The sequence below is a fragment of the Pithys albifrons genome, chromosome 32, assembly GCF_047495875.1.
Source record: "Pithys albifrons albifrons isolate INPA30051 chromosome 32, PitAlb_v1, whole genome shotgun sequence".
In the NCBI taxonomy this organism is placed as follows: domain Eukaryota; kingdom Metazoa; phylum Chordata; class Aves; order Passeriformes; family Thamnophilidae; genus Pithys; species Pithys albifrons.
The window spans coordinates 670,794-691,954 of NC_092489.1; the positions used below are offsets into that span (position 1 = coordinate 670,794).

The 21,161-nt window shown below is 52.9% G+C and overlaps 2 protein-coding genes across 2 annotated transcripts in view; one reads left to right on the forward strand and one right to left on the reverse strand.

Moving 5' to 3' along the window:
* The window catches only part of LOC139684145 (uncharacterized), a 1,342,464-nt gene that overhangs the window by 311,727 nt on the left and 1,009,576 nt on the right, over nt 1-21,161 (reverse strand). The gene's annotated exons all lie outside the window — the stretch shown is intronic.
* LOC139684131 (zinc finger protein 271-like) overlaps nt 200-21,161 on the forward strand; it is a 29,070-nt gene continuing 8,108 nt past the window's right edge. The window contains 4 exon segments of the mRNA XM_071579727.1: nt 200-238; nt 434-638; nt 3,237-3,681; nt 3,766-4,148. Coding sequence (XP_071435828.1) covers nt 200-238; nt 434-638; nt 3,237-3,681; nt 3,766-4,148 — 1,072 coding nt within the window.

Genomic DNA, 21,161 nt, shown 5'->3' on the forward strand with positions numbered 1-21,161 from the left:
TTTGGGGCCCTCGGGTGGTCCGGGAGGGAATCCCGGGACCCGCGGAGTGGGGAGAGTGGAGAGGGGCGATAGTGGAGCTGGGCAAACCCCGGAATGGTGGAACTGGGGGGCGTGAGCACAGAGGGAGCCCCGGGCCCCTTAAACGGGGGTCCCGGAGAGGGAGAAGCCCCGGCAGTGTGGAGATGAGGGGGGAGCAGCAATGCAGGTGGGAGGTGAGACCCCCAAGAGCCTGGAGAAGGTGAGAGCCGAGAGAGGAAGGAGCCGTGGGATTCCCGGGATCCCCAGCAGCCCAGAGAGGGTGGGATGGGATCCCCAATACAAGTGTGACCCCCAGCAGTGCAGACAGGGGGACCCCAATAACCCCACCGTGGAGAATTCAGAGAAGAGGAACTGCTGGGAGGGTTGGTTTGGGCTGAATTTTTGTGTTTTGGAGGTATTTAGGAACACCAGATTGGAGGTGGTGGAGACAGAGGGCGGGACTCGGGATGGCTGCGGGGAGAGGTGTTGGGAGATCGGCAAGTTTGGGGGGCTTTTGGGGACTCAGAGCGGGTTTTTCCCACATTATCCACTCACCCCCTACCAGTCCCTGGGACCCACCGGCGCCGTGTTGGCCATGAGAGTGAAGGTGGAGAAGACGGGTAAGCCCCTCCCCCATCCCGGGACTGCCATCGGGTCCATCAGGTCCATCCCACATCCTCCTCCCCCACCCCCCAAAAAAAACCCCAAACCCATCGTGAGATCCTTAAACCCCAGACTTAAAACCGCAGGGTTCCCCAAATCACCTCCTGGACCTGCCAGAGCCCCTCAAAACGCCCCAGAGTCCCCCCCACCCCGCAAGACTCCCCCAGAGTCCCTCAAAACTCCCCAGACCCCCCTAAACACCGCAGAGAACATCTCAGAGACCCCCAAAACACCCAAGAGAACCTCTCGAGTCCCTCCAAATTTTCATCCAGACCCTCCAAACCACCCCGAGACCACCCAATTTCCCCCCCAGACCTTCCAAAATTCCATCGCCCTCCCTCCAAACCCCCTCCCAGACTACCCCAAATGTCCCCAGGACCCCCAAACAACACCAGAACCCCCCTGGCCTCTCCCAGATATTCTCAAACCAGTCCAGGACCTCCCTAAATTCCCTTTCAGATGCTGAAAACTACCCCAGGATCCCTCTAAATCCCTTCCAGACCTTCCAAACAACCCAGAACCCTCCAACTGCTTCCAGACCAGCCCAGATACTCCCAAACCCTTCCCATAAACCCTCGTCCCCGACCCCCCGAAAACTCCTTCAAGGGAGAGTTGAAACAGAGAGAACTGAAGCTAAGGGAGACATGTGGACAGCCTGAAAAAACAGCAAAATCAGATTAATTTGATGGGTTTTTTTCCTAGAAGTGTGAGAAACAAAGGGAGTCACCCCCCAAATGTGGCTTTGCTTGGGGGGCATCCCTGGATGCTGGAAAATCCTGGGATCTTCCCAAGTCTCCAAATGGAGGTGCCTGGCACAGATCCCCTAAAACCCCAAACCATCAAGACTGGGCAAAAAAACCCTAAAATATGCAGATTAAGGAAAAAGAAATTCAAAGCACCAAGATTCACTTCCAAAAAAATCACTCCCAGAAATTTGCTCCCTGTGTTCTCTGTGCTTTGGGTTCTGGGGATCCTCCCTGTCCAGGTTGTTGGGGGTGCCTTGTTTTTTGGGGTCCCCTCTCTGGGGTTCTGCCTTTTCCAGGCTACTGGAGATCCCGGGAATTTCAGACGTCCCCCACTCTGTGATCTGAACCCACTGAGTTTCTTTGATTCTCCCCTCTCCATGATCCCTCCAAGGAATGCCAAGGGTTCCAGGGGTCCTTTCTGCCCTGACTCTCTGCTACAGGGTGCTCAGGGACCCCCCTGGATCCCAAAATGGACAGGCCAGAGAGGGGGCACCCTCAGGACACCCAGCATCCTGGAGAGGTGGGGCCCTTGGGAACCACCACCCCAAGCAGAGAGTCAGGGGAGGAGGGACTGCGGGGTCCCCAAATCCCCTCTGGTGCCCCTATTTAGGGTTAGAATCTTGGTGTTTTGGGCTGAATGCTGGGGGTGCAGGGGGGACCCAGAGCTGGGGAAGGGGGTTTTCAGGGGGTCCCATAGCCAAGAGAAGGGATGTGATTGCTCAGAAAAGTGGGATGGGAAGCCCAGAGGTCCCCTGTGCCCAGGAAAGGTGGGTACAGGGGACCTCGATGTTAAGGAAAGGTGGGTCATGATATAGAAAAACCCAGAATGGCCAGGAAAGAGGGATTCAAGGTATCACTCAGTGTTCCAAAAGGGATCTGTGATCTGGGAAATGCAGGATTGGGGGCACTGGGGGTCCCAGAGTCAAGGCAAAGGTGCGTGTGGGGACTGGAAGAGGTGGGATGGCCTGGAAAAGGACTGCAGGGGAGTGTTGGTGTAGGATAAGTGGGGCAGGGACATCCCAGTGCCTTGGAATGGATGATCAGGATGGGCCCAAGGTAAGGAAGGGTAGGACTAGGAGTGGGGAGAGGTGGTTGGGGGGTGGAGGTGGTCCCTGTGGCCAGAATAAGGGGGTTGAGGAGATGGCAGGGGAAAGGCAAAGGGATTGTGATGTCTGGGAAAGGCAGGATGAGAGGGAAAAGGAGGGCAGGGTGGTCCTGGAGTCAAAGAAAGGGGGGTGTGAAGGCTGGTAAGCCGGGAATGGCCGGGCAGGGGGTTGTGGGGGCCTGGTAGCCTGGGGAGGGTGGGGACCCTGGAGAGGGAGGACCCCTAATACACAGGAGACCCCCAGCAGCCCAGACAGGGGGGACACACAGAATGCCAAAAGGGAGAGGTGAGAGACGAGAAGGTCCTGGGAGGGTTTTCTGGAGCTAAATCTTGGTGTTTTGGAGGTTTTTATGGACACAAGATGCCCAGTGACTTTTAGAGAGGGACTTGGGAAACCCAACCCAAGGCACTCACAGCTTGTTTTCCCCAAAATCCAGGATTTATCCTTCTGAAGGTGTGTTGGAATGGCAGAGGAGGCGGCGAGGAAGGGGAAGATGCCCCGGGGCCTCCAGGCAGGTGAGGAGGAAGTCAGTGCCCCTTTGCCCCTCTCTTGTGCTGCATCTTCCAGCCCAGCATGGCCCCGGCTGCAGGACAACCCTGCTGCCGACGCCGTCCTGCCGGGGCCGGGTTTGGGGGGATGTCCTTGGCCTTCCCTGTGGGCCGGAGGCAAATGCCCTGAGTGTCCTTGTTCCTTCCTGCCCCAGGCCCTGAGCTGAGCACGGAGGACAAATCCCCCCAGCAGAACCTGGTGGCAGAAGCAACTTTGAACAGCTCCACAGAGCAGGAAGACACCGAGGAGAAAAAGCCACGGAGATCCCTCAGGAGGAGAAGCTCTCAACCGAGTTTTGGGTCCTCGGATCAGGATAGAGCCACCCAGGGTGGGAAAGATGGCAAGAGCTTCAACCAGAGCTCTGACCTCGGAGTGCAGCAGCAGCTTCAGAGTAGGGAGAAGCTCTACAAGTGCTTGGAATGTGGGAAGGGTTTCAGCCAGAGCTCCCACCTGATTCGCCACCAGCACATCCACACTGGGGAATGGCCCTACATCTGTAGGGAATGTGGGAAGGGCTTCAGTCTTAGCTCCCACCTGATCAGTCACCAGATGATCCACACTGGGGAACGTCCCTACGAGTGTTCCCAGTGTGGGAAGAGGTGTCGGACCATCTCCAATCTCCTCGTACATCAGCGTACACACACGGGGGAGAGGCCCTTCTGCTGCACCGACTGCGGGAAGAGATTCAGCCAGAGCTCCAACCTCGTCACCCACATGAGGCTCCACACCGGGGAGAGGCCTCACAAATGTTGGGACTGTGGGAAGAGCTTCATTCGTAACTCTGAGCTCATCGTTCACCAGATGACCCACACTGGGGAAAGGCCCTTTGAGTGTTCCGAGTGTGGGAAGAGGTTTCAGACCAGCTCAATTCTCCTCAAACATCAGCGCACACACAAGGACGAGAGGCCCTTCTGCTGCACCGACTGCGGGAAGAGATTCAACCATAAATCTGACCTCATCACCCACCGGCGTATCCACAGTGGGGAGAGGCCTTATGAATGTAACGAGTGTGGGAAGAGATTCACCCAGAGCTCTCACTTGACCAGACACCAACGGACCCACCAATGAGGGAAGTCCCAGGAGTGCCCCGACCGTGGGAAAAGCTTCATCTGCTGCTCCATCTCTATCACCCACATTCCTTGTGACCCACATTTGGAAGACCCCTGGCTGGTGGTCTCCACATCCTCCTGGATCTCTGTGGGCACTTGAATTAACACAGGGGGAGGAACATCCATGGTGTCATGGGTTTAGTTAGGCCCAGATTAAGGCTGTAGTTTTTAGAGCAAGGCCTTGGACAATCAGCTGACTGGAGCTGGGTCAGCCCAGCTGACTCCTACTGGCCAACTCTATTGCATCCCATATTCTGACATCATCTCAGACAGAAGAAGAGAGGGAGGAGGGATTTTCCTTCTTCTTCTTGCCGGAGGAGCAAGGAGTTTTTTGGCATTGCAGAGTTCCTGAGGGGAGACCAAGATACTGGGGAAGTTGAAATTTACTTCCTGTGTGTTCTTGCTACCTTTTATTCTTAGTCTGTAGTTTGTATTTTATTTGTTTTCTATTTTATTTTCTGTTTAATATACCTTGTTCTGCTGAACTATGTCCTGTGTTTTGGTTTTTGGGGGACAGAAGAGGAGACTTTTCCTCTGAAATGATTACTTGGTATTTTGCCACGTCAAAACCATCACATATGGGGACACAGACTGAAGTGGGAAATTCATTGGGAAGGGGGGGTTGCTGACTTTTGACCCTAAAAATCTCCCCTGCTCCATACCCTTAGTTTATCTTGTGGCCTCAAGGAATCCTGAATGGTGTTTCAGAACTTTTCTAAACTCAATAATTCCATAATTCCAATTCTCTGTGGCTCTACCTCTCTGGGGGCCACCCAACCCAACCCCATGCACATTCACATGATTCACTTTTTTTGCTTTTTTTATTTATTTGATCCATCTTCATCTCTTAAAATCACCTGAAATTGAGATTAAAATAAAGAAGTTGAACAAAGACATCTAAATTTCCACCATTCTCCTGGGAACTGGGGCAGGAATTTGGGATTCAAAGGGATATTCAGGAAGATTTCAGGGTTCTCTGGGGATTTGGGAGAGTTTTCCCCAAAATTGGAGGTGTCCAGACCGACTGACATTTCTCCATCATTTTGCAGTCCAATATCCAAGAGGGATTGATCTGTCAGCTCATAACACCTCAATCCCACCCCAAAATGGCTCCATGCCAACTTGAAATGACTCAATCCCATCCCAAAATGGTTTAATGGAACTTGAACCCACTTAGGGGGAGTCAGCAGCAGGAGAAGGGGTGCTAGAAACCCAGGGAGGATGGGATAAAATTGGGAGGGCTTGGATGCAAATTGGGAGGGTTGGGATGGGACTTGGAGGGGGATGGGTTGGGGATTGGGAGACAAGAGATGGGATGTGTGGAAAAAGTGAGGGAGGTTCTGGTGTGCTCTCCTGTCCTGAGGGGGGTACTGTGAGGGAGTGTAGGGGACATGTGACATCAGAACTTTGAGTGGGGCACCACAGGAAGGGACACAGGGAGCTCTTTTTAGGGGATCCTGCTGCTTCCCAGCAGTTCAGGGGGCTTTAAATATCTTTTGAGGTTTTCCCTCATCTTTTTTATGGTCTGAGTTGAACCTCTTGGAATTTGGTGGGATGAGATGACCCTATTGAAAGAAAAATCCTGGTGTTTTCAACCAATTTTCAGGGGTTCTATATGGCTCTTGGGAGTCCCCCACTCAGTCTGGGGTTTGCAGTGAGCCCCCTGGCTCCACTGGGGCTGATGGGTGTTACAATCCCCAGTTTTGAGTTGTTACAAGTGGCTTGTGGGGCGCCCACGTTTGATGCACATCCCACCTGCAGGAGGGTGTCCCCCCTTCCTCCAGACCTGCTGGGGTGGGGCTGGGACCCCTCCCCACACAGGGAGCACCCACAGTTCTTTCTGGAGGATGAGGCTCCTCATGCCCTGGGACCAGCCCAGCTGGTGTCTCAGAATCCCAGAATGTGCTGAGTGGGAAGGGACCCCCAAGGATCATGGAGTCCAACCCTCAGCCCAGTACAGGCCCATCCCCAAGAGTCACACCCCGTGCCCCAAGTTTACACTTAAGGCTGAGAGAGAAATAGTTCCCACCAATCCTAATACAGGTGGGTCCTCTGGCCGCCCAGACAGAGTGGAAACCAGAACACTGAAGAAGAAAAACCAGAAAAGGGGAACTCGCGGGAGGGATTTTTTTTGCTTAATCCTCATATTTTGAAGTGGGTTTTGGCTGAAACTTGATGTTTTTTAGTTTTGATATTTGTGAAGGTTTTTTGCCAGAATCTCAGTGTTTTGGAGCTTTTGATGGACACCAGGTGCCCAGTGCCTTCCCAGACAGACTTCCCAGACAGACAGACTGTTCTGAGTTGGAAGGGACCCACAAGGATCGAGTCCAGCTCTTAAGTCAATGGCCCACACAGGGAATTGAACTCATGACCTTGGCATTATTACAACCAAGTTTTAACCCACTGAGCTAATCTCAGGTTCTAGAGATGGGGAAGGGAGAGGGGCGAAAGCTGAGCTGGAGGCCCCCCAGCAGCCTGGAGACAGGGGAGTGTGGAAAAGGGAGAGCCTCAGAACTCCCAGGACCCTGAAACGGGGGCCTTTAGAAGGGGGAGCCTGCACAGGGGTGACTCCTGAGAAAAACAGGTGGAGAACCCAGAGATGGGGAATCTCTGGGAATGGTACCCTCAAGCAGAGTCAGGGCAGAAAAGTCTCTCGGGACCTCCAAACACCTTTGGCTTTTCTAAGTGAGACTCCCATCCTGGACAGGGGAGATCCCCAGAACCCCAGAGTGGAGAGACCAGAGAGAGGAAACTTGTGGGACTCTCTTCAGGAACAGAATGATCATTGTTTGGACTATTGTTTGGTGGAGTCTTGATGTTTTGCAGTTCTTGTGGTTGATCTCGATGTTTCTCAGGATATTTGTTCTAGGGAGGGTTGAGAAGGACTCTGAGCTGAAACTATGACACCATTTAAAATTTGAGTAAACAGCATTTATTTAAGTGAAATAGCAAAGAAAGGAAGAAAAACTGAGAAGAGGGAACAAAAACCAAACCCCAAGAGAACTCCCACTCACTCCCACACCACTCACACAGTTCCTGTACCTCTCACACAGTTCCTGTCCCGACCCCCGTGTGCTCAGGATCCCCAGTCTGAGCAGCTGCTGCATCCTGGGCCTTGGGTGGCTCAACACGCTCAGCAGCGTCCCCGTGGGAGTCACCGCTGTCCTCGGTGCCAGCACACACCTCCTCCTGGAGCAGGGACTGTCTGTTTGGATACACTTGCTCTGGGACGTCTGTCTGGGTGTCTGTGGCCAGCACAGCCCAGAGAGAGGCCCACAGTCCCTCCCCCTGTTCTGTAACTGGGAAAGCCCCTGAACCTGTGCAGTGTCTCCTTTTTTGGGTTGGTGGTCGTTACTTCATCATCAACTTCCTTCTCTATTTCTCTTTGCCTCATCCTTGACTGGCTGTCACCAACCAGCCAGGCCACAAAACAGTCTCAGTGTACACAAGATGCTTTTCTTTCAGAGTCCCATCCTATAAGGTCTTGTTTTCCACAACTTGGCAAGAGAGGAACAGACACTTGTGGGCATCAAGGGCAGTCACTGACCAAAATAATAGTGTTTCATCATGCCTGAATATGGTGTGGGAATCCTCTGAACCTGTAACATAAAAGAGGCAATGAGGGTGAGATTCGAGAGGACAAAAAATGACACAGAGGTGAAGAGGGTTAAGTCAGTGCAGGGCACAGCTGGACTGACAGACACTGTTCCCCAGGGCATAAAACCCAGGGCTCAGTCAGTGCAGGGCACAGTTGGACTGACAGACACTGTTCCCCAGGGCATAAAACCCAGGGCTCAGTCAGGGCAGGGCACAGCTGGACTGACAGACACTGTTCCCCAGGGCATAAAACCCAGGGCTCAGTCAGTGCAGGGCACAGTTGGACTGACAGACACTGTTCCCCAGGGCATAAAACCCAGGGCTCAGTCAGGGCAGGGCACAGCTGGACTGACAGACACTGTTCCCCAGGGCATAAAACCCAGGGCTCAGTCAGGGCAGGGCACAGCTGGACTGACAGACACTGTTCCCCAGGGCATAAAACCCAGGGCTCAGTCAGTGCAGGGCACAGTTGGACTGACAGACACTGTTCCCCAGGGCATAAAACCCAGGGCTCAGTCAGGGCAGGGCACAGCTGGACTGACAGACACTGTTCCCCAGGGCATAAAACCCAGGGCTCAGTCAGTGCAGGGCACAACTGGACTGACAGACACTGTTCCCCAGGGCATAAAACCCAGGGCTCAGTCAGTGCAGGGCACAGCTGGACTGACAGACACTGTTCCCCAGGGCATAAAACCCAGGGCTAAGTCAGTGCAGGGCACAGCTGGACTGACAGACACTGTTCCCCAGGGCATAAAACCCAGGGCTCAGTCAGTGCAGGGCACAGCTGGACCGACAGACACTGTTCCCCAGGGCACACGGACAGGGCTCAGTCAGTGCAGGGCACAGCTGGACTGACAGACACTGTTCCCCAGGGCATAAAACCCAGGGCTCAGTCAGTGCAGGGCACAGCTGGACTGACAGACACTATTCCCCAGGGAACATAGACAGGGCTCAGTCAGTGGATGCGGAGCTGCACCAAGAGATGCTGTTCCCAGTGTGTGGGTGGCCACAACTCATATCTGTGTTTTTCCTTTATCTGCTGTGAAGACAGTGCCATACCTTTTTCTTATTGCACAGTGTAGACCCTGTAGGTGTAACCTGATCCCCTCTGCAGTCAGTGCTGTGATAGCACAGTCAGCAAAAACCCCTCAGTCCTTTGTGTGTGTGGTGTCACAGGATGATATCGAGTGAAGTGTGTTATGATGTTTTATTTTTGCTTGAAGTGTTGTGATATTCTGTGTGTTTTGTCTGTGTAGAATAGTTTGTTGTTGTGTTATGTTTGTAGTGTAGAGATGTTCTTTAAAAAGAGCCTCGGGCAGTGGCTCCTCCAGTGGAGCCACCAGGGTGGACACAGGAACTGTGGAGTGCACTGTGGGATAAACTACAAACTTGTACAGGCATTAAGTTTGAACTGTGGGAGGCAAAAGACCCCATGGGAGTGTTGAAATACTGAGAAGAATTTGTGCAAATTCCCCATCCATGATCCAAAGGGCAGCTCAGTCACACCTGATGAATGGCCAGGTGCCTGTTGGTTACATCAGAAATGAAACAAAAAGCTGAAGCTGAGGCAGAGAGACACATAAAAACTGAACAGGGAACAGACCAAGCCCCCGCACCGGAATGATGTGTGTTTAGAGACGACCCTCACCTCTTCACCCAATGTAATCTGGTGGTCTGGTGGAAATAAACAGGGGGTCTGAGTGATTGTGGACCCAGGGGGGAGGTCACTGTAATACACAGCAATACAGACAAAACACAGAGAAAAACTGCCCTGGTGTGGAGGCTGGGGGATCAACCAGTAATTGGATAACTTACTAAATTGGAAATGCAAATTGACTGAAACCCTCACAAATGTTTTCTAATAGTTCCTTGAATCAGTATATACATCATAGACATGCCATGGCAGACCATGCTGGAAAGCTGCAGCACTCACTGCAGCCCCCCACACACAGTTGGTGGCTGAGGGGGAAGGAGGCAGCAGCCACTTGGCTGAATTGGTTGCTGTTTGCAAGCCATGGACACGACACCACCCAATGCTATTTGTTCCCTGTGCATGGACTCTTGGGCAGCAGCACAGGGGCTGTAAACTGGCTGGGCAAGTGCCCTGCTGTCCTGAGGAATAAGGCTCCCCCTGAGTCAAACCACAATGACAATCCGCAGTTCAAGCCAAGGGAGGTAATTTATTGAGTTTCACATGACAATATACAGAGCTCAGAGGCAGAGACTGAGGCAGGGGCAGGGTTACTGATAACCTCCCCCATGGGGGGTGAATCAGGGCTTTGACCTCCTTGCAAATGGAACACAGACCCAGCAGGTGGGGGGTGTTCGAGGGTGAGAGCAGACAGAAAACACACATGCAAACACAAACGGCCTGTGGTGTTCTGGTGCCTGGGCCTGCCAGTGGCAGAAGATCAGCTGTCCTTTGCTTATCTCCAAGGGTTGCTGTTCAGGAAATTTAACTCCACATCTGCCATCTCCAAAACTCCCTTTTCTACAACCACCCCTTGTAGAGCCACCAGGAGCAGCTGCATCTGTCTCCTCCTGTGCAGCCTCTCCGTCTCTCTGCCCTGCTGGGCACACTCAGGCGCAGCTACAGCTGCCTCTTCTTAAAGGGTGTGTGTCTGTCTGCCTTTGCTGCTGGACACACAGAGGCCCAATTGGGCTCCTCTTGTGGCACCAGGGGAGGCCACTGCCCCTCTGTGCTGCTGACCAGTGCTGGACAGGGCTGTTGATTCTCTCCCTCTCACAAAGTCCTCTCGCTCCTGCAGTGTCACAATGTCCCCTGGGTTCCAGCAGGCCCTGCAGTGTCACAATGTCCCCTGGGTTCCAGCAGGCCCTGCAGTGTTACAGTGGCCCCTGGGCACCCTCAGGCCCCACATCACACAGCCCTGGCAGTTCCCGCACCGGAAATATTGAGGCACTTTGGGGCACCACAAGAGAAGGAAGAGATTGAGTCATTGGAGAGTGTTCAAAGGATGACACCAAGATTGGCAAGGGCCTGCAGGGGCAGCATGTGAGGAGCAGCTGAGGGCACTTGGTGTGTTCAGCAGCACACCTCATTGCAGGTACAACGTTCTTGGCATGGGCATAGGAGGGGCAGGCACTGACCTCTGCTCTGTGGGGACCAGAGACAGCACCCAGGGAATAGCTGGAGTTGTGCCAGGGCAGGGTTAGGTTGGATCTTACAAAGAGGTTCTTCCCCCAGAGGGTGGTGGGCACTGACCAGGCTCCCCAAGGCAGTGGCCACAGCCCCAAGGCTGACAGAGCTCCAGGAGGGTTTGGATGATGCTCTGGGGCACAGGATGTGACTCATGGGGATGGGCCTGTGCAGGGCTGAGGGTTGGACTCCATGATCCTTGGGGGTCCCTTCCCACTCAGCACATTCTGAGGTTCTGTAACACCAGCTGGGCTGGTCCCAGTGCATGAAGAAGTCCTGTCACCCTGCCCACTCCTGTGCTGGTTGCTCCTGAGTCACCTTGCTGTCAGGTCCTAAACAGATCTTTTCAAGGGTTCTTTGCTTAGAAACTACACCCTGACACCTTTGTTTTCCCCAGAGATGTGTGAGAAAGGGCAGTGCTGGTGCCACTCAGGGCAGGGCTGAACACTGGGGTGACTTGGCAGCTCCCTCTGCACCGTCTGTGCCACCTGCATTCCTTGCAGAAATATTTCTGCCCAAATGGAACACAACAGTGGCCTGTTGGACACGCTGCCCTCAAAGGGGGAACTCTGAACATTTGGAACAAAACAGTGAGCCCTCCCAAGAGCCAAGCAAGGCTTGGAGCTGTTTCCTAAAAGCATCATGTGTGGTGTCCCCAGTTGTGTCTCTGGGCAGCTCTGCAGGGGCTGCTTTGTGCAGGGCAGCCCTGGGGGCCCTTTTCCCACGGGCAGGGCTGCACTCTGGGGGTCGGGGCTTTGGTTCTTTGGTGTCCAGGGGCCACAGGGAGTCCCTGAGCCGGGGTGGGGACGGTGGGCAGGGCTGGCAGGGACAGGCTGTGGTGCCTGTGACACACAAGGGCAGTGTCCCCTCAGGGCAGCTCTGCAGGGCCAGCAGTTCTTGCTGCTCCAGCACAGGCTGTGATGTGGGTGGGTGCACACACAGCTGGTTTGGGGCTTTTTTTGGGCTGCCCTTATTCCCACACAAATATAAGTGTCCCTCTGGTTTATATATACATTTAATTTGGAGCCCTGCAAAGTCCTCCTCTCATCTCTCTGGCAATGGGAATCTTTCCCTGAGCTCTGACTGTGCTCTTGGGTTTCAGGTTTGGCATCCAGGGCAATGGCCAATGTGCCTACACCTACTCTGACGACATCAGCAGCAACTGCTGCTCTCAAAGGAAATTCTCCATCTGCAGCCACTCCCAGAAGAGCCCAGCGGGCTTTGGAAGGATCAAGGAACCCAGAATTCCACCTGAAACTTCCCTCTTGGCAAAGATCGACCACCAACTGCCCTTAATCCCACACAACCATGAGGCTTTAATATTAATTTTAATTTGGAGCCCTGGAAGCTCCTCCTGAGAAAAACACAGAGGGAATCCCTGGGTATTTGCAGCACCATCAGGGTGGAGAGAGGGACCTGCAGCAGCTCAGACCCCAAACCCACATCGATCAGCCCCTACTGGCAGCTCTGCCCTCCTACCCCTCAGGGATTGCCACTACCCAGGAGCTGCTCCCTGCTGGAAATACAGGGGGAATCTGCTCCAGCCCCTGCCTGGACCTCAGCTCTCATGGATTTGGATCGGTTTTCGGATAGAGTCAGGAGGATTTATAACTTTTGGATGCCTCACCTTGTCCCTGCAGCAGCCACACCACGATGCCCACCAGGACCAGTGGCCCAACCCCTCCAGCTCCCAGCAGAGCCCAGAGCCAGTGAGGACCTGCAATGGGACCATCCTGGGAGTGAGGGAGGAAGCAGCTCTTCTTCTGTGCTCCCTGCTTTGCTTTCAATGCTCTGCCTCAGCTGCAGGTCCCCCACATCCCTCTGCTCAGCGAGGAAACCTCCCAAGGCTCTCTGGGAGCCCAGAAAGCCCCCAAGGTGCCTCTTTGTTCACTTGTCCCAGCAAAGCTGCAGTACCTCAGAGCTCAGTCCCTCCCTCTCCTGCCCTGAGCTGCACCCAGAGGTGTCCTGGGCATGGGGAGACCCCCAAGCCAAGCCCTGGGGATGTTTGGAGTGACTCCAACCCCTGTCCCTGAGCAGCAGCACCACCAACAACTGAGTGGGACCCCCATTCCCAGCTCCGTGCCCTGCTGAGGCGGGAGGAGGCACAACTGGGAAGGAGGGAGGGGTGAGGGGAAGGGGTTTGTTGGATTTATTTCTACTTCTCATTCTCCTGCTCTCATTCTGGCAGGAACAATTTAATTCACACGCCCACTCCGAGTCTGATTTGCCCGGGATGGTGCTCGGGGAGGGATCTCTCCCGCTCCCCATCCCAACTCCCGAGTCCTCCGTTGGATTTTCCCTGCCCTGCCCGCTCGCAGAGGGAGGGAGAGCGGCTTTCGTGGGTCCCGCCCCAAGGCAGGGCCCCCGCCCCCCCCGAGCTGTCCCGCAGCTCCCTCCTCAGCCGGCCCGGATCCATCTGCTCGCAGAGCCCGGGCGGCATCTCGGCGGCTCCGCAGGGCACTCGCTGCTCCCTCCGGGCTCGCAGGGACCCCCCCCGGCCTCCCCTGTGCCCCCCGCATCCCCTCCCTGCCCATCCCCTGGGAACGCCGAGCCCGGCCCCGCTCGCAGCTCCCTCGGCCCTCGACAGCAGCAGCAGAGCCCGCGAGGCCCGACCCAGCGCCAGGGCCGGCCCGGCAGCGGCGGAGCGGGGGCAGCAGGGGCTGCGGCGGGGGGAGCGCCCGGGGCACCGGGATGGCCCTGACTGATCCTGCCCCGGCCCTGCCCGGCTCCGTCTGTCCGTGCCCGGCCCCGTCTGGCCCTGCCCGGGCGCTGCCGCCGATCGTGGCCAGTGGAGAAGTTCCGCCCAAAGAACGATGGGCGGGGTCAGGAAGGCGGAGCTGTAGGAGGTGCCGAGCTCCCATTGGCTGCTGTGCCTGTCATTCATCGATGCTGAGCGTCCATTGGGCATTCCCGCCGTCACTCTTCGTTCCCACCCACCGCGCAGTAGGAGGGGCCGGGAGCGAAGTGGAGTCCGCGCCTGCGCAATGATGGGCGGAGACTCGAATGCGGGGGAGGCGGGAAGGGACTTCTGCGGTTTTTCCCTCCCGTGTCCTGGAGCTTTCCCCGTTCCCTTTCCAGGAGCTCCTTCTTCTCGGGACCCCCCGCGCCGTGTGGGCCGTGACGGTGAAGGTGGAGAAGCCGGGTAAGCCCCTCCCCCCACCCCGGGACCGCCCTCAGGTCCCTCCCACCTCCCACCAAAAACACCCTGAGATCCCGAAACCCTCACCTGGGACCCCGAAAACTCCCCCAGGCTGCCCCAAATCCCCTCCTGGACCTGTCAGAGCCCCTCAAAACACCCCAGAGACACCTCAAAGTCCCAAGACTCTCCCAGAGGCCCCCAAAACACCGCACAGACCCCCCAAGCTTTCACCCATCCCCTGCAAACCATTTCCAACCCCCAAATGACCTGCCTGGTTAGGGGGGAAGGGTCACACCCAACAGTCAGTTCTGCAGCTTTTGGGCACTTTCTGGAGAGTCAAAGCCAAGACTTTGGAGACTCAAAGGTTTGATTTGGAAATATTGTAAATCCTTCAGTGCTTGGAAAGAGGAAAACGTGCCAATAACCTGGGCTAGTGGAAAGGGATGAGCTTTAAGGGCCCTTCCAACCCAAACAATCCTGTGAGTCTGTGAATTGAGCTTGAGGAATTAGTTAAAAACCCAGCTCCTCCTCTGGACTTGGATCCAGTTCCAACCCCCTGCAATTTTAGGGCTGGGTTTAGGGCTGTTTTAAGGCTGGTTTTAGGCTGGGTTTAGAGCTAATTTAGAGCTGGTTTTTGGCTGGTTTAGGGCTGGTTTTAAGCCCAGGTTTATGGCTGGTTTTAGAGGTGATTTAGGAGTGTTTTAGGGCTCAATTATTTCTGGTTTACTCCTGGTTGAGGGCTGGATTAAGGGCTGGTTTAAGGCTGGTTTTAAGTCTAGTTTTAGGGCTGGTTTAGTGAGACAGTAGTGTCAATATTTTCAATACCTTTATAAATACCAAATTATTTTTCAAGTGCTCTCAGCACGCCAAAAGTCAATTTGACACATTCATTTATCAGAATTATTATATTCTTTATTATAGCATTTTACAATGTTATTATAATTATTTCTGTACTAGAACTGCTACAGTCCCTCACCCCAGTTGAAAGTACTGAAAAGTGTGGCATTAAAAACTGTCCCTCCACATTTTGGGATGGTGTCTCATACCTTTAATGTGCCAATGAAAAAAGATAATTTAGGGACTGAGTTCTACAGTTTTACTTCTGTGTGACAGGAAGAAAACTCAAAAATATGTGTGTTCTGTCCCAGGTTGTTCCAACCATGAGAAGGTCCAGGGTGTAAATATTAATTAGGATTAATCAATTCTCAAGCTGCACACCCAGTCACACTCTCCTTACAAGCAGGAGAAAGAAACCTCAGTGGGTAAAAGCTGATGCATGAATTGCAATTTTAGACTTGGAGTCTGAAAAGTTCTTTCTATCCCAGAAAATGTGACCAGCTGAGGGTGTGGATATCACTGGCTGCTCCAAGTTATTCCCCCAGTCCCCCCAATACCCCCAGTATTGAAAAGAATTAAATTTAAAAAGTTCTGTTACCATCCAGGTCCCGACAAAACTTCCCCATGCAAAGCTTTTTGATTCTCAAAGCTGATAGAAAATGGGAGATTTATGTTGCATTATTGGCAAGTCCATGTGTTGGTTTCCTGGGCAAACCTGGGACTTTCTGCTCCTCTGGTGCTGCTCTGCCCTCAGCCCTGGGCTTGGTGACCAAAGCAGTGAAGTACCAAGGGAGATCAAACTGCTGAGCTGAGGGACTCCAGGTTTTGCTGGGACTTGTCCCAAAGATCTCAAGGAGAGTTAAGGAATATTCATTTCCCAGATAAATTTGGGGCACCACGTTTCCTGTTAAATATTGGTGTCAATGTTTTCAATACCTGTGTAAATATCAACTTACTTTTCAAGTGTTATCATCACTTAAAACGTCAATTCTATACATAAATTTTTCTATATTATTACACGATTTATTAGAGTATTTTATTGTATTACCATAATTATATGTTATTTTAACTTGCAAATCAACATTCAGAATATCACAACATGCAGATAAAAACTTTTTCTTGTGTGAAAAATTATTTTCTTTCTTTCTTTTCTTTCTTTTGTTCTTTCTTTCTTTCTTTCTTTCTTTCTTTCTTTCTTTCTTTCTTTCTTTCTTTCTTTCTTTCTTTCTTTCTTTCTTTCTTTCTTTCGTTCTCTTTCTTTTTCTTTCTTTTCTTCCTTTTTTCTCTTTTTTCTTTCTTTTTCTCTTTTTTCTTTCTTTTTCTCTTTTTTCTTTCATTTTCTCTTTTTTCTTTATCTCTTTTCTCTTTCGTTTTCTTTCTTTTTCTTTCTTTTTTCTGTTTTTTCCTTTCCTCTTTTTTCTTTCTTTTTCTACTTCCTTTTTTCTCTTTTTTCTTTCTTTTTCTATTTTTTCTTTCTTTTTCTCTTTTTTCTTTCTTCTCTTTTTTCTTGATTTTTCAGTTTTTTCCTTATTTTTCTTTCTTTTTCTCTTTTTTCTTTCTTTTTCACTTTTATTTTTCTCTTTTTCTTTCTTTTTCTTTCTTTTTCTTTCTTTTCTCTTTTTTCTGTGTCCGCCCTGCTCGCCGCGCACTGCGAATGGTGAGGGGAGGGGGCGGGGCCGAGCCTGGAACACCCCCGGGAGAAAAGGAGGGGACAGCCATGCTCCTTTTCCTCTTCCTTTTCCAGGGTTCCATCTGCACCCGAAGAAGTCTCCGGTGAGCGGGAGAACAGGGTGGGAAAGAGAAGGGGCCCCCAAACTCCACAGTGCCCCCGCTGCCCCACCAGGGGCCATAAGGGCTGTGCCATGGAACACGAGAGCCAGGATGGGCCCGGACAAAGCCCCCAAGGGCACCAGGATGTGCCGCTCCTTGGAGCCCGCGCTGGGGCTGCCGCGGGGCGGGGCCGGAGCTGCACACAGGGACGGCAAAGGGCCCCGACAAAGTGCTGCGGGACCCCCGAGCCGAGCCCCGAATAGCCTGGGGGCGCTCTGAGGGTTTGGTTTGTGTTCGGGGGGATGGTTGAGAGACCCCAAAGCTGAGCTGGGAATGCCCCTTGGGGGATATTGGGGATCCCTGGGAGGTGTTTTTGGGTGTCCCAGTGTCGGGTCCCAACAGAGCCCCTTGGTGGGTGGGGGGATGTGGGGATCCCCTTGGAGGGGTTGGTGTGCCTGGGTCAGGCCCTTCATTGACAGGTTGGGGAGGGGGCCTCCCAGTGCACGGGGGACCCCCAGCAGCCCGGACAGGGGAGCCCCCCCAAACCCCAAAGTGGAGAGACCCAGAGGGGGAATTCCTGAGAGGAATTTTTTAGGCTGAGTCTTGGTGTTTTGTGCTGAATCTTGTGGGTGCAGTGGGGACACAGTGCTGGGGAAGGGGATTTCAGGGGGAAGCAGGGCCAAGGAAAGGGGATGTAGGGGTTGGAGGAGTGGGATGGGGAGTCCAGGGGTCCCCAATGTTGAAGAAAGGAGGTCTTGAGGTAGGGACGGGACACCCAGAATAGCTGGGAAAAGGGTTAAAATTGTCCCCCAATGTTCCAAACAGGGCAGGGTATGTGGTCTGGAAATGCAAGAGTGGGGGTCTCAGAGTTAAGAAAAAGAGGGGTGTGGGGCTGGAGTAGGTGGGATGGCCAGGAAAGGGGGTGCAGGAGGGTATTGGTGCAGGATAAGGGGGTGCAGGGGCATCCCAGTGCCTGGAAATGAGGGATCAGGAAGGTCCCGAGGTCAAGATAAAGCAAGACTAGAGGTGGGGAGAGGTGGTTGGTGCTGCAGGTTGTGTCTGTGACCAGAAAAGTGAAGTCCAGGGGGTGTCAGGGTAAAGGAACAGGGAGTGTGGAGTTTGGGAGAGTCATGATGGTGTTACAATCTGCTTAAATATTGTAGACATAGCTTGGGTTCAAAATGTTTTCCCCAACAATATTAAAACTCAATCTGTATTACCTCTTAATTAAAAAAATGCCATTTATTATTAATTAAAAATTTTATAAAATGCAGAGAGAGAGGGAAATAAGAACAGTTAGAAAGACTCTGAGTAGTCTTTAGAAGCAAAGAAAAAAGTTTGCCATGAAACCCAACTTTTTCTGCCAAGTTTTTGTTTGTGCGTGCGTGTGTGTGTGTGTGTGTGTGTGTGTGTGTGAGAAGCGATGTTGTCTCTGTTCCTGCAGGCAGAGGTGTGGAATGCAGCTCTTGCAGTGCAGATGTGATGCTCAGTCTGTGCTGCTCTCCCTTGTGCAGCAGGGCTGCTCCTCGCTCTCTGCAGAGCTCTCAGGCTCCGCGGAGCTGTCGCTCACGGGCAGCAGCGGCGCAGCCACCCCAGGCTGAACAGGGCCAGGGCTGGGTTAGCAGGAGCAGAACTGAGGCAGGGAGCAAGGCAGAGCTCAGCTTTCTCCTCAGTCTGCAGGGGCAGGCAGGCAGGCAGCGTGGGTGGGGAAGAAGGAGGGTAAGAAGGTGAGATGGGTGAGGCAGGGGAAGGTGGGAGAGGTTCTTGGCTGTGGTTCTCTCTCTCCATTCTCCATGCACCCTACACACCGAAATTCCAAGGTGTTCTTTGGGAGTTTTTATAGACTGCAAAAATACTTAGACACTGTTTTTTACAGGTAGCTTGCAAATTTCTTAAAAGCAGGATATAGTTTTAGCTAAGTCATTACAACAAGAGGATGCTTGTGTGAGTTCTCAGCAGGCAAGAAGTTTGGCTGAATTTGATGCCATGACTTGCAGGAAGCTTGGGGAAAGGCTTTGGCAGGGTGTTTGTTTGTAAGAGAATTCTGTCTTTGGGTCAAACTGCTGACAGAAAATTCTTGGATAGGATGTTTATGACAGGAGAACAATGGGGGAATAATATTTATTCCATTTCTCAGTTATTGGTGTATAACAGATGGGTGGGAAAGGGGGGTCAGGGTGTCCGTGGAGTCAAAGAAGGGGAATGTGGGGGTGAGGTTATGTGGGATGTCTGGGAATGGGGGCCTGAGGGTCCCTGGTGTCAAAGAAAAGGGGGATCCAGGGGCTGGGAGAGGCAAGATGGGCAGGAAAAGGGGGGCAGGAGTATCCTGGAGTCAGAGAAAGGGGTGTCCAAGGTTGGAGAACAGGGAATAGCCATGCAGGGGCGTCCCAGAGCCCAGGAAAAGGAGGTGCAGGGGGATAATGATAATAGTAGGGAGGAGAAGGAGAAAACAGTGGGATGCGGCTCCAAAGTGCTGATTTCCAAAGGCGGAAAAGTGGGGAGAGGGTGGGGAAGTGTCCCCAGGGAAAGGGATACCAGAGCAGATCTCCTGCTCAGGGCCAGAGCAGGGACTGGGAACAAGGATTTGGGGAATTCAAGGCAGTGGGTGGTGGGTTTCCCTCCCCATGCTGCCCGTCCTGTGCTTCGCAGAGCCCAGTCACTCCCACTATGAGCCCAGTCACACCCAATATGAGCCCAGCTGTTCCCACTATATCTCAGTTGCCCAGAACGGAATCCGAGTTTGCCCAGTATGACCCTAGTCTGTCCCAACATGGTCTCAGTGCTTCCCAGTAGCCCCCAGTATAGACCCAATGACTTGAGTTGCTCCCAGTTGCCCCATGTATGGTTTCAGTTTTCTGCTAGCATAGTCCCAGTAACTCCCACTGTGGTCCCAGTCACCCCCAGTATGGTTCCAGTGACTTCAGTCTCTGCCAGTATGGTGTCAGGATGATCCCAGTTACCCCCAATCTCTGCCAGAAGGAGCCCAAAGCTCCTGGATCACGTGGAGAATGCACCCAGAGGAGGGTCCCTCCAAGTTCTGTGGCTGCAGGAAGGGCCCTGAGGAGCCGAGGGCCCCCCAGAGCCACCCCAGGCAGTCGAAGGTGGTCTGACAAGGCCTTCTGCTGCCCCTTGTGTCCTCCAGCTTGGTCCCAGCTCCTCCTAGTGTTATCCCAGTTGCCTTCAACATGGTCCCTCTTGCTTCCAGTATCAGCCCAGTCTCATGCCATTAGCTCCAAGTGTGCTCCCAGATATTTTCCAGTCATTGCCGGTATGATCCGAGTCACTCACAGACAGTCTCATTATGGTCCCAGTATGACTCCAGTGCTCCCAGTATTAACCCAGTTCCCCCCACATGATTCCAGTTGCTCCTTTTTACCCCTACTATGGTTCCACTCACTCCCAGTATATCCCAGTGGAGGGGTGGCTTTATATGTTAGAGAGTCTCTTGACTCTGTTGAACTTGAGGTCAGCAGTGAAAAGGTTGAGTGTCTGTGGACCAGAATCAGGGGGAAGGCCAACAGGGCTGACATCCTTGTGGGTGTCTGTTACAGGCCACCCAACCAGGATGATGAAGGGGATGAATTATTCTACAAGCTGCTGGCAGATGTCTCAAAATCTCCAGCCCTTGTTCTTGTGGGTGACTTGAACCTGCCAGATATCTGCTGGGAGCTCAACACAGCAGAGAAGAGGCAGTCTGGGAGATTCCTGGAGTGTATAGAGGATAATTTCCTGCTTCAGCTGGTAAATGAGCCTACCAGGGGTGGGGCCCCTCTACACCTGCTGTTTGTAGAGAGGGGCTGGTGGGAGATGTAGTGGTCAGAGGCTGTCTGGGCACAGTGACCATGAAGTAACAAGAGTTTTCAGTGCTCAGGGATATGAGGAAGGCCATCAATAAAACCTCTTTGCTGGAATTCCAGAGGGCAGATTTCAGCCTGGTCAGAAGACTGGACCAGAGCATACCCTGGGAAACAACCCTCAAAAACAAGGGGGTACGGGAGGGATGGATGTGCTTGAAGAAGGAAGTCTTGAGTGCACAGGAACAGCCTGTCCCAGTGTGCCGAAAGGGAAGTCCATGGGGAAGACATCCAGCTTGGTTGAACAGGGAGATTCTGAAGGAAATCGGCAATAAAAAGGGAGCTGACTGAGTGTGGAAAAAAAGGGCTGGCTATTTAGGAAGAGTTTAGGAACATAGTTAGGTCCTGTAGGAAGAAAATGAGAGACAAAAGTGCAATTTGAAGTCAGTTTGGCTACTTCTGTTAGGGATGACAAAAAGTGCTTCTATAAATATGTTAATAGAAAAAGGACGGACAAGAAAAACCTCCATTCTTTGTTGGACTTGTTACCAGAGATGAGGAGAAGGCTGAGGTACTTAACACCTACTTTCCCTCAGTTTTCACCAGTAAGACAGGTGGCCCTGAGGACAACTGGCCTTCTGAGCTGGTAGAAAAGAGACAGGGAGCTGAATAGTCC